This window comes from Thunnus albacares, chromosome 2 (genome assembly GCF_914725855.1).
Source record: "Thunnus albacares chromosome 2, fThuAlb1.1, whole genome shotgun sequence".
Lineage (NCBI taxonomy): Eukaryota > Metazoa > Chordata > Actinopteri > Scombriformes > Scombridae > Thunnus > Thunnus albacares.
In genome coordinates, this window is record NC_058107.1 from 26,522,207 (window position 1) to 26,535,180 (window position 12,974).

The 12,974-nt window shown below is 39.9% G+C and overlaps 1 protein-coding gene across 1 annotated transcript; it reads right to left on the reverse strand.

The window, feature by feature from the left end:
- Positions 1-51: 51 nt before the first annotated feature.
- Positions 52-2,783, reverse strand: LOC122998553 (betaine--homocysteine S-methyltransferase 1-like). The gene is made up of 8 exons (XM_044375487.1): positions 2,678-2,783; positions 1,927-2,059; positions 1,732-1,844; positions 1,379-1,570; positions 1,111-1,258; positions 822-1,004; positions 477-705; positions 52-388 (listed from the first exon to the last, which is right to left on the reverse strand). Exons 1-8 carry the CDS (start codon positions 2,693-2,695, stop codon positions 199-201), a joined length of 1,206 nt encoding a protein of 401 aa, XP_044231422.1. The 5' UTR covers positions 2,696-2,783; the 3' UTR covers positions 52-198.
- Between the last annotated feature and the right edge of the window lie 10,191 nt (positions 2,784-12,974).

Sequence of the window (12,974 nt, forward strand, 5' to 3'; positions counted from 1 at the left end):
TTCTTGCAGAACCACTCAATTAAATAACACTCAATTCACACTGACACCATGTAAAATTATGTAATAAATTCAGGTTTATTGTTTTGGGGTTTACATAGTAATACTCCATAACTGGAGCATCGCTGTTACAAGTGCTTTTTTATCTCCAAACTGAACTGTCCTTCTTTCTGTTGCTTAGATTTTCTCACTCTGTCGTGCTCATGCAGATGACTTGGCCTTCTTCTGCATCTCCAGCACGTGCTTCATTTCCTGGCTGCTGGTGGCCTCTTTGTGCTGCAGCAGGTCAACGTGGCCCTTGGTCACACCCCAGCCCTCTGGAGTGGACATGGACGGACACTGGGGACGACCGGATGCAGGCAAGAGCTGCTCCCAGTAGTCACGACGAGCCCTTAGAAAAACAGAGACAATGATTACACACAGATGAAAATTTTTCTGTGTTTCAGAGTGTGAATTAACTGTATATAAAAATGGTTTACCTGGCCCTGACCCATGGTTTGGTGTGCATCTCCAGACCAGCACCCCACATTCCATGTTTCTCTGAGCCAGGAGGCACAATTCCTCTCTCGGGTGCCAGCTCCTCTGCCACAGCCCTGATGTGGTAAGGCTCAAATCCACAGCAGCCACCAATGAAGCGGATGCCAACCTTGTAGGCCTCTCTGGCGTACTTGTGCATGTCCCAGCGGGTCAGAATCCTGGGCTCCAGACCTGAGAGCAAGAGGAAAAGAATGGAGACAGTTGTAGTTGTGTTAATTGCACTGTTAAATTGCTGCAAGATTGTTACTCAGTAGTTGCTGTTTATGTCCAAAAATAAGGTGTATTACCGAAGGGGAATTCTGGCAGATCGATGAATCCCTGGCAGTTGCAGTCGGGGGTGTGGTATGCCAGTGGCTGCACCATGTAGTGAGCCTTCAGCCCGGCCTTCTCCACTCCTTCCTTCATCATCTTGACAGCCTGCACGCAGGTCAGAGGGTCAAAGTGGCAGTTGACTCCCACAATCTGGGCACCTGGAGAACAGAAGGAAATATTAATGCCATGTCAGGTAACACAGCTGACCTTCCAGACAAAAAAACCCCAAAAGATTAGATAATTCAGAGAAGATTAAATACGTACCGGCCTTCACCAGCCTGACAGCGCACTCTCCAGGTGAGATGCCGTGCATGTCTCCCTCTGGTCCGATGCACATACAAGCAGCCACAGGCTTTCCGCTGGCCTTCAGCACCTGCACGGCCCACTCTGCCTCCTCAACATGCTCAAAGTACTGCAATGACGGAAACAACAGAGTCACCAGTGAGCGTTTGTTCCACCAATGATCAGATTAAAGTAGTTTTGACATGATTTTTTTCCCCACGTAACAAAAAGAAATGAATTGTGTTTTTACCTCAGCAATCATGAAATCCACATTCTTCTTTACGAACACTTCCAGCTGTTTCTTGAAGATGCCCTTCACTTCTGTCTCGCTCTTGCAGCTCAGGTAGGATGGAGTTTGAGACACTCCACCAGCTACCAGTGCATCTCCTTCATTGGCTACTTCCCTTGCCAGGTCACAGGCTGCCTCGTTGATTTGTACCCCCTGAAAGAATGAGGCAGACAAGGCGATGATGTTCAAAGCTCAGTTTAGTTCCTTCTATTGCAATACACATCATGTTTATCGATAAAGGGTTAAAGTGGAACCTGCAAGATCTGCATGATCCTGCTCATGTTGGCTGTAAGGTGCTATAGTTGCATACTTACAGTCAATCTTAGGTTCTGACCCCTGTTCTCCAGTTTGTCATCACTAGCGTAGAATGTGAATGTCTGCATGACATTAGATCCTGCTCTCAGGAACTCCCTGTGCAGCTGCCGCACTGTCGGGAACATATAGGGTTTGTCAGATGAAAGCTAAAAGTTTGTGCTTTTGAGTGTGTTCATGCGTACTGTCTGGCTTACCGGCCTCAGGGTGAGTGACAGCTGCCTCAGGAGTCCAAGGCCCAGCCTTCACATATCCCCTCTTCTCCAGGGCAAAGACAAACCCTCCATCGCCAATCACCACCTCCCCAGCATTCAGACGTTCAAGGATACCCTGTGAGAGCAGAGGAATCCATGGACACTTTTAACCAGAGCTGCACACTGAATGGTTTATAAGCTCATTGATATTTTATAGCTTACTTGACATCTTTGAAAATATTAAGTGAGAAGGAGTGCAGACAGACAAAACTTGTGAGTTGAAGGCGATGTGAGAGCACAGATGTGTTGTCATACATTCGGTTTTGCAAAGCAGTTGAGACAAATGTGGATGAATGTGTATGTGCAGTGAAAATTGTATGTTCTTGTATGAGTTTATGTGAGAAAAGCTGCTGTTCAGGTACAAAGGTGCAAAGATAAAAGCAGTTTTTATCCTGGGATTCCCCAGCAGTGACCGCTTTAGTCTGGCTATTTCACAAACCACATGCACTTGCACACACACATGCACATACACACACACAAACACATATACTGACACATATACTGCACTGACAAAATTTCCCTTACAACACGACAGTCCATTGACCAAAAGGACAACTGTGACCCACGTATGTAATTACATTGCAGGATGTAAAGGCCTTGCATGCTGCATCAACAAATTCTCTGTTCCTTGCTGAATACGATAATATCGAAGAGATAAAAAATACAATCGTATCTGCAGAAAGGTTAGTTTTACCTTCTTGACTGGTGCCATCTCTTCTTCCCGCGTTTCAGTTGCAGCACTAAGCACTTGGTAACAGCGAACCCCTCTGTAGGCCAGAACAGTGCCGAGAATCGCTTCGCATCAGTTTTATACTGGTGGATGAATAAGTCTGTGCCAAATCCAAGTCTAATTGCCACATGTCTGTTTGGATATTATGCAATATAGTCTAGTGCAAAAATCAATGAAGATGGGTTAGCAGCTGGTACAGGTAAGACAGGGACAGGGTGGTTTGTTGTAGAACGAGAGATATTTCAGTTTAATGATTATGTTACCAATCTGGGCCACTATTATCTCTAGTTTAAACATTAATTTACTCACAAACCATTTGTGTTTTATTGTAAACTACTGTTTGCCAAATTGAGGGACACAGTGGATCATATCAAAAAGATGCCAGTTTAACAGACCAGAGCATTCGTATTAACCTTCAGCACCAGAATAAACACTTTGCTTTTGACGCAATTCTACTTTGAGTTTACTTTTGGTGCCTAAAATAGTTTCCTGCGAGTTAGCTTCATTGGTGAATTTTTTTTATACATGTTTGTGATCTCTTTATTAACCAGCCTAGTTACATCAAATCAAATCCTTCAGATGTTTGTTTTTCTTATGTGACAGTGAAACATCTGATGCAATTAAGACTTTACAAACCCACAGTGGAGACACACAGGTGGAACCTATTGCAAAGGCCTGAAGAGATAAGCTTGTGTTTTGCACCTCTGTCAAATTTCAAGCATTCTTGAGACAAAAGACTGATAAGACTGACGGTGCTTATTTATAATATACTACTTGTTTAAGTCATTTTTCAAGCAAGAATACCAAACATTTGATGGCTACACCTTCTTCAGATTCTGCAGCTTTTTCTTGTCTTACATTACACTAAATTGAATATCTTTGGACTGTTTGTTGGATAAATCAAGACATTTTTATGACTTTAGAGGCTGTGATAGTTGGTGGCATTTTTCACTGTTTTCAAGCAATTAAGCATTTAATCGAGAAAATAATCAGCAAAGGAATTTATAATGAAAATAATCCTTAGTTGCAGAATTAAACAGATATGTTTTAGAGCTTTTAGTCCAGCTCTCCTTAAATCCAAGACCTGTTGGACTGATTTGTTTTGTAGGACCAGTATTACTCTGGATTCATAGATCATTGCGTTTATTCAGGTTAACCAGTAACACCTCCTTTCCTGCCCGTAGTCTTCATTGCTGTCCTTATTTTTTCCATCCACTGCGTACAGACACATGAAAACATGTACAAACACACACACTCACACACTCACACACTCACACACAGATATGGGGGATATTGACCTTCAGCAGAGTGGTGGTGTGTAGTTCTGTCAGCTCTGGGTCTATCCAGTTTCAGGGAGATTACAGATAGGCCTCTCTAAGGTGTTTATCAACAGAGTCAAAGTTCAGAAAAACGCCTCCAATCTATAGTTCATCATAGGATTTCACCAGTAGTTCAGCCTGTAGTGGAGTTACACAGTCACTCTAAGAAGACTGTGTTTACTGCATTAGATAAAAATGTAATTTGTCCTAAAAATGGATTCTGCTGTTATATAACATATTGTTTGCAAATATACTGTCCATTTGAACCTGTTCTCACCAGTGGATCAGTCATTACACACTGATCCTGAGCAGGAAAGTAATGTTCAAACCCACAGAACTTAATTTCTAGTTCTACTAGAGATGCCAAAGTTTCCTAAGACGTCAAATACTAAGCCGTTTGTGCATAAAATGATGCACAAGACATTTAGAACATTTCCATTTGTTGGAATGGTGGAGTCTTAATATTTCACTCAGAGTAGATATTATATAGTGTCACTGAAGAGTTGGAGCAAGATAATACAAAATGTTTGGTACTATTGGCATGGTTATCCCAAAATTAAAACCTATGTAAGGAAAAATGAAAGGGGAAATCTGGATTTTACAGTAATAGATACATTTATTCACTTTCTTGCCACGAGTTAAATGAAATATTGATACCACTTTCATGTCTGTACCCTAAATATAAAGCTACACTTAGCAGCTGGTTAGCTTAGCTTAGCATAAAGACTGGAAACACAGGCAAACAGCAAGCCTGGCTTTGTCTAAAGGCAACAAAACCTGCCTACTAGCACCCCTAAAGCTCACTAGTAAATTTGTTGTGTCTGGTTTGCTTAATACGTGCAAAAAATGAGGTGTAAAACGACAATTTGGCACGTTTTTTGACTTCCTCATGTCCCCACTGGTTGCTTGGCAACCTCAAGACTCCAAGAAATCACTTGTCTGGGCAAAGAAATAGTATGGCACATTACCTCTGTAAAATTTCAAATTATCCTTGTAACGCTTTGTTTTTGTACTATAAAACAAATGAGATATTGTTTTCATTAATTAGCTTTACACAGAGCTAGACTAGCTGTTTCCTTGTGTTTCCAGTCTTTATGCTAAGCTAAGTTTTTCATGGCCGTAGATTTATGTTAGAGATTTGAGAGTATCTCTTTGCAAGAAAGAAAAAGGGTACTCCTCAAAAATGTCAAGCTATGCCTTTAAGCTACATAAAATGTTTATGTCTGGATAAAAACGGACTCTCAGAAAAAAAGGAAAAAAGTGAAGGTACAGTAAGAAGGACATAGAATCTGTGACCTTCAGCATCTGAGTGGTTACCAAACTGAGCAGCAAAAAGAGAGAGAGAGAGAAAAAACTAAATAAAAGTGTTGTACCTCAGACTTGTGGGGCAGTGATGACTCTATAAACTATAAACAACACACACATTCAGCAAATAGAAAACAATCTAACTCAACTTAATGCTCCTTAGTGGTGGCTGTATTTAGAGAGGAGTGGACTGTTAACTATAAGGTATAGTTTTACTTTCAGTGGCAACACTTGAAAAGGAACCTTTTGAGATTCTTTCTTCGGGTAGCAGGAGTGTGCACGTAAGTTTTTGACATGTCAACACATGTTTTTGTGTGTGTGTGTGTGTGTGTGTGTGTGTGTGTGTGTGTGTGTGTGTGTGTGTGTGTGTGTATGTGTGCATGTATGTGTAAAGTTAGAAATAACTCTGATGTGTCAAGTGTCACTGAAGCGCTGAGTCAGTCAACACATCTCAACAGTGGAAGAGATCCTAAATTCCAAGAATACACTGAACCGCAACCTTGTTCTGAAAAGAGCTCCAAATGCACCAAAACGTTGCTCACCAAGCCCACTGCCTACATTACATCATGTGGACTGATCTGAAGGTTTATCTATCACGTAATGAAGGAAAATAAAGAAGTACAGTTCAGAACGAGCAATTTCTTTTTCATAAAGTTACTCCTCCTCTACCATCCTTCTCTTCTTTTGTCTCAAAGTCAGAACAAGAGTTATTACGTGTAAGACCTTGTGAAGTTACACCATAGTTTCAGTTCTATGAGATCTATTAACACGGTGTATATGTACCATATCCCATTTCCACTGAGCTATTCCAGCTATTCCACTGGGAGTATCGGGCGTTGACCAGCAGCTGTACTGGGTGACATTTTTTTTCTTTGCAGCCACAACTAGTTCTCACAGGCTGTGGCTGGAACTGAGGCCGTCTGTGCAGTTGCAAAGGGACCAAAGGCTGAAGCGGAGGGTGAAAGGAGACGAACTGATGGGTGGTTAGGGGGTGGAACTTGAACATGTCAAGTGGGGGTTGTGCACCCTTCACAGCGGGTTGGAGCTGGAGTGGTAGAAGGGGGAGAGGAGCAGGAGTGACGCTGGGAAAAGGGACAGATTCGAGGCATGAGACTGAATGAAGAGGGTGCATAAGGTGACAAGTTTGCAAGCCTGTGGAGAAACACACTTCTAATGTGAATGACCTGAGCTGACACTGATAAAGTTGTGGTTAACTATTGACTCCTGACGAACTGATAAGGTGCTGGCAATACTTTTAAGTTGTCACATGCTTTTTTGACCAGATGGCAACAGAAACGGAGCAGAGAAAAGTTTGTGTTACAACCTAAATTAACCTCAGATTTTGTACTTGCATTGTAAACTACATTGCAAGTTATGATAATGCTGTAATAGTGATTGTTGATGATTTCTTAGGTCTGCAACTATATGCTATTGAAAATGTATTTCTGCTATGTGTTTATAAAGCTTGTAAAAGTTCTCCCATGTGTTGAAGGACACTTAACCAGAAAATTATGTGTATAAGAGCCTGCAGAGCCAACACTAACACACCTCTTTGGGCTTTTTTGTCCCTATAATCTTCACACATGCTCTGTTTTCTGTGTTCCTTTACTCTCTCCTCTCCTGTTATAGAGGGACTCCTTGTGCCACTGCAACCCCCTGTTTACCTCCACCCCTTCATCTGGTCCAATCACAGCTCAAGCTGAAGAAGACATTCTGCTGAAACTGTCCATTCTTTGTGGATTTGTAGGCCACAGAAAGATAGATAGGGAGAGAGACACTGAGTGAGTGTGTGACACAGAGTGAGAGCACTCTGTGACCTAATAAACCCACTGTAGTCTTTGTAGTGTTGTTTCTTATCTCTGTTATATTACATAAAACTATAAATACACCTGTTGTAAGAAGTAACACCTGGTTGCAATACACACATCATGACCCACTTTTAAAAAAATTAATAGAAAGAAAGAATAAGAAGGCTGTAAAAATGATAAAATGTAATATCTATTTGAGACACAAGAGGGCACTATAGTACACTTTTTTCAGTGTCTTTTTTTTCTAAATACACAAAATGGACAAAATGAACATACTTTAGTGGACTTTTTGCAATTTTTTTTATTGTTTTGGGCTAGACTCCTCAAGTCCAAATACGGGATTTTTTAGACAACAGTGTGCTTCCAGCTCCTGGAGAGAACGCCCTAGAAGGTACGTCCTCTTGCAACATGAAAGTGCGTTCATGCACAAAGAAAGGTCCATTCAAGTGTGGAAGAACTTGACTCACCTGCACAAAGTCACAACCTCAACACCATCCAGCACCTTTGGGACAAACTGGAATGCAAACTGTGAACATCAATGACCAATCTCACGACTGCTCTTGTGGCTCAATGGGAACAAATACCTGCAGTCAGGCTCCAAAATCTGATGGAGAACCTGTTAATGCTGATGGTTTGGGAGTGAGATGTTTAACAATCTCATATGTTGTGTGTGTGTCATGTGTAAACATACATACATATGGTGTACATTGTCACTGTACATGTCTATTCACATTATTGTTACCAATTAATTGTAAGACATTGAAATGTTAAAAAAAATGTTATTTTTTGTTCTCAACCCATCAGCTAACATACAGATTACTTTTTCTGCGCATAGCAAGTGCTTCAGAACACAATCAAAATAGACAAGCAAACAAGCTCATGACTTTTTTGCTTTTTTTTGGGGGGGAGGGGTTCTTTGGTTCTACTGTTTTGTGCTTTTTAAAAAGTTTTTTCATGTATTGTGATGTGCTTAATGGGGTTTTTTTGTTTAGATGGTGTCATATTGCTGTATTTGTTCTATATGTTGCTTGTTGTTTATGTTGCATGTTCTTGTCTATCATGCAATTTTCCTCTTTGCTGGACAATTAAGTTGTATTCTATTCTTGTGAATTACTGTACAGTTGAACCTCTTATGGCCTCTAGAAATGTTTGGTTGAACCGCTTACAACCTGTTGACATATGTAAACTGCGACAAGCAAGTCAAAAAGGTTGGGAACCAGTGGTGTAAACTAACCACCTTGATCTTGTAGTTCACTGCAATAAAAAAAAAAACAGATTTTCAATACCTCCTTCTTTTCATTTCTTCTGTTCATCAGACGACACTGCAAATATGTATGGTACATTTACAGTAACTTATCCATCAACCGCTCCTTCTAATCTCACAGTCTCACAGTAAAGTCTCACAGCATGACTGTGCAGAAAAGTGAACAGCCACAGCCCGCCACATACTTGAATGTACATAAAAGATCATCAGCGCAGGAGAATATATCATCAAATATTAGCCAGATGAGTCCAATAAAATCCTGGACTTGAGTAGGTGGTGGTGTGGACAGCAGGTCCTGGATCACATCATAATGCTCTCTGTATGTCCTTGTATACATTCTCTGCATTTTAAATCACGTAAAGCAAACAGCTGTAGGATTATGGAGAGCATTCCTGAGGAGTGACCATCTTCAAATATCATACTGAGTTAACCACTGTTTCTCTTTTGTTTGTTAGCAACCACAGAAATGTTGTCCAAACACAATCCATGAAGTCACCTGTATCCAAAAGTTATGCTTATTTTGGAAATACAAACAGCGGAGCAATATCATTGATGCTAGTTAGGTTTGAATGCTTAATGTGATTTTATTGGAATGAGTCAGGGGATGCTGCAATGTTTTAGTTCATTCCTTATGTGATTAATATGTTGAGATTAGTGGAAGAGTTGTCATTTAAATAGAATTTGGATAAGCAAAGAGTCCAAATATTTGTAAAGCTAAGCCAATGTACGTTACGCTTGAAAATCACCTTATAAGATCATCTCTAGTTTGCGTGTTTGTGTGCATGCCTATGAGTTCGACAGACAGAGACGGAATAGTCCTGTGCTGTTTAACATTAAATTAGATAGAATTTTATTATCCATCATGGTCACAGCGGACACGTCAGAGCCTTTTCGTTCTTGTAAGGTCACTCAGCAGCGTCTGTGTGCTCTGTTTGGGAGAACTAAGTGATCTGTTATGTTTGTCTTTACTGTGTTTTTGTGGTGCAAAGTGTTGTGTCACCTTTGTGTCATACCTTATTTTTGTCTCATGTGTCTCCCAGTGTGACATCATTTCCAACATCAAACCTTAAACTGCTGGGAAATACCCGCAAAACAAAAATAGAAATGATGGATTCTCCATTTTTCTTAATGCCAGGTCTCTTACCACACTGCTGCCTACTGTATGTTTATGTTTACCTCACTGGACTGAGGCAGCTTAACCCCTGATTAACTGGATTGTTTCTACATGGACTGGCAATGTGTGTGTGTGTGTGTGTGTGTGTGTGTGTGTATCAGGACAAACATGAGCTCAAAGTATTTTAAAAAGTTTTGTATTTGTCATCATGGTGCTTATGTTTCAAATCTCATTCATATGTTAAAGAAATCTTATAAAGGTGTACAGTTTGTGCGTACATTACTTTAGTCATTACTTTGCACTTTAAAACAAATAGAGTTTGTGTATTAAAGAATCCTCCATGTGATTATTTTTCATGAAGTTCACAAATAATCCTCAAATCTTTTAAAAGTCCTTGTATTCTCCCCTTTACGTGTTAATTTTTCCATAGATAGCAAACATAAAAGATCTTTTAACCACTGGCTAAGAGATGAATTTAGTGGGTTTTGCCAAAACACAGCAGTCGTATAATTGTTGTGTGGTTGTACCATCTTTTTCATCTCCCTCCTTACGTTATATACAGTAGGAAATGCTGTATATCATGTAAACATAAATTGGGACAATAAGAAGATACAAGAACCACAAAATATCACGTCCTTTCAAAAAAATCTTTGATAGCGGAACTATCTGTGACTTTCTGTGAACTTTCTCTATTGTTCATCTATCTTCCCCATTTTCCCCATTTTCATTTAATGCAGTGGCCTGATATGTTTGGATTAAATTTATGTGATTTATATGGAGAAATATTGGTTCACATGGAAACTTGAGTGTAAACAAATGTTTCCACTCTGCCATTATTATTTCTTCTAGTCTCATGTGTGCTATCAGTGTAAGACCTCATCTTTTATCCCTCTAGTATAAAAAAGTATAACAACCTTTACAAGCAACTTGTTTTCCCAGTCTAACTTCTTCAGGTACCTGTAGATCCAAATTTAGTCAAAAAATACTTTTCTCTATCTCTTGGCCTCAGAGATGGAGGTATTATAAAAAAAGGTGTGCTATTCATTAAGACAATACATATGATCGATCGTATCTCCTTCATAAAGAGCAATTGGAACTTAGCTCACAAATATCAGAGACAGTGTGGCAGTTAATGGTTAAATTAGTACATTCATCATCAATATGCATCAGGCATGAGCTATATAGGTTTCAACTGACCAGCAGTAAATTGGTGAAACTCAAAGAATAAATGAAAACGACTTAAGATGCAGGTACATCATGCACAATTATCATATTCCAAAAATAAAGCTTTTAACTATTATTTTTCACCCATACAATCAGAATACAAAGCTCTTTGTTATGCCGATGCAGATTTTTCGTGAGGAAATAAAAACATCTTTACATCACTGTTTTAAAATTCTGTCATAATTTATCTATTGATATTTTAAGAACCAGTGCAGCTACAGTTTATATTTAAAACCCTGCTGTATCTCTTATTTTCACACACACATGCACCAGGAAAATGGTTTCATAGCATAGTGCTTAACTTCCTCCCCACAGCTTCTAACCACCGAAACCCTATCATCTCCCCCAGTGTCTCCTCAGCTATGTCTGCATTTCCCATGGAGTTGCCCTGCAGCTAAGAACATCTTCCTGCCTCTGAGACCAGAGCACCAACATGACCATTTATCTATTTACAGACTCTCTGCCTCCCACAGTGTTCTCACCAGGGCGGCACATACAGACAGATCTGGTGTGGAAAGAGGAAGTCCCGAAAGGCAGTTGACCAAATGACACAGTAGCTCAGCCACAGTGGAGAACTGAGGCACCTTGTGCGCAATGAGACAAATTGTACAGTATGAAGTTTGAGGCTGTGAAGAATGTTAGGAGGGCGGCATGAAGAGCTGCACTCATCAACTGCACTGCAGCATCCCAAAGAGGAAATGAGAGCTGTTGTTAACAGGCTGTGAAGAAGAGTGGCTGTTTTTTTTTTTGTAGTATATATGAGTTGTACTATACAGAAACATCGTGCAACAGAGATACACCGCATACCAATGTGGTGAAGCTCATTTTGTTTGAGTTGCACAGTGTGAAGGGAAACTTTTAACAAATTCATCATGTGTGTAATAAAGGGATGTGCGTGGAAACATTGATGAGAAGGAGGAAGAAGTCTAAATATTTGTATTACAAGCCGGTGATATTATAGTGAATCAATGGGTTCATCACTCACTGTCATAAACTGAATGTTTATGACAGTGAAGAAATCTGGGAGTGCCTTTCATTGAGTCACACAGAAGCTGCCTTTACTCACAGTTGAGTTTTCTCAATATCACATAGCTTCTCTACTGGCATGAGCATGTTTATTGGATTTGGATGCATATTGCTTCACAAGAAGACTGAAGAAATGGAGTTGAACAGGTTCAAGACCTCAACACGGAGCTTGGGAATCTTTTCACCAGAATTTCCGTCCTCCTTCCTTCCTTCTCATAAAACAAAGAAAATAAAATGTACAGAATACAGCGAGTAAAATGATGTCTAGCCTTCATATATCATGTAACATTTACAGCAAGTTGTCACTGAATACTGTATCTGTAGCCATGCTGTGATGTATAGTAAGGCAAGGCAAATTATAGGACATTTCATACACAGAGGTAATTCATAGTACTTTGTAAGGCATAAAAACATCAAAAAGAGAAATACAGTGTAGGGAATTTGAAACATAAAAGTGTAAAGGAAATTAAAAACGAGAAAATGGACAGACATAAATAGAGGAGAGTGCAGGATGAAAGTGAAGTGCTTATGATTCATTTAAATGGAACTGAGAACGTAAAAGTTTGAAACCTGGTTTTAAAGGTGAGTCAGATATCAAGCAAGTCTTTTATCCTCAGTTATGAGGACCATAATAAGTAATTCAACCTCTTCATGATTAGTTTGGACTCTTTGAACTGTTAGCAGGCTGCTTCCCAGTGATCTGAGAGACGTATTTTGGTCTTAAACCATATTTATAGGCAAATCAGAGTATTCTAAGACTCACAAGAAGCCATGCAAACAGGTGCGATATGTTCAATTCTCTTCAAGCTGAGCAGCATCAGTCTGCATGACCTGAACCTGAACCTCCAAAACGTGAGAAATACCATCACAACAGTCCAACTTGTCTAAGCATGAATATATGTTTCCAAACCGGTCTGTAAATGATGCTTATGAATCCTGCTATGTGGAGCATTAAGTGACTCAAAAAGTCATTGTGTAAAGCTCACAAGGATCCACATGGACTTCCTCCAGCAATTTATCTGCGTCACCATTTAACATTTCTTACAAGCCACACAATCCTTCAAAACATGCAATTAGGGCCGAATGTCATTCACTGTTTCCTGCTGCAGTGTATTTGCCCTCCCCAAAATGTTCATATGGTCCCAGTGTGACGGTCTTCCCCGAGCTGTCAAAGTTCCACAGACCACAGTGTAATAAGTGC

Excerpts from the sequence above, each read along its gene's own strand:
- LOC122998553 (XM_044375487.1), bottom strand. Across the intron at positions 1,571-1,731 it reads GTCAGAACCTAAGATTGACT|GGGGTACAAATCAACGAGGC; the intron begins GTAAGTATGCAA and ends TCATTCTTTCAG. Across the intron at positions 1,005-1,110 it reads TGTCAGGCTGGTGAAGGCCG|GTGCCCAGATTGTGGGAGTC; the intron begins GTACGTATTTAA and ends TCTGTTCTCCAG.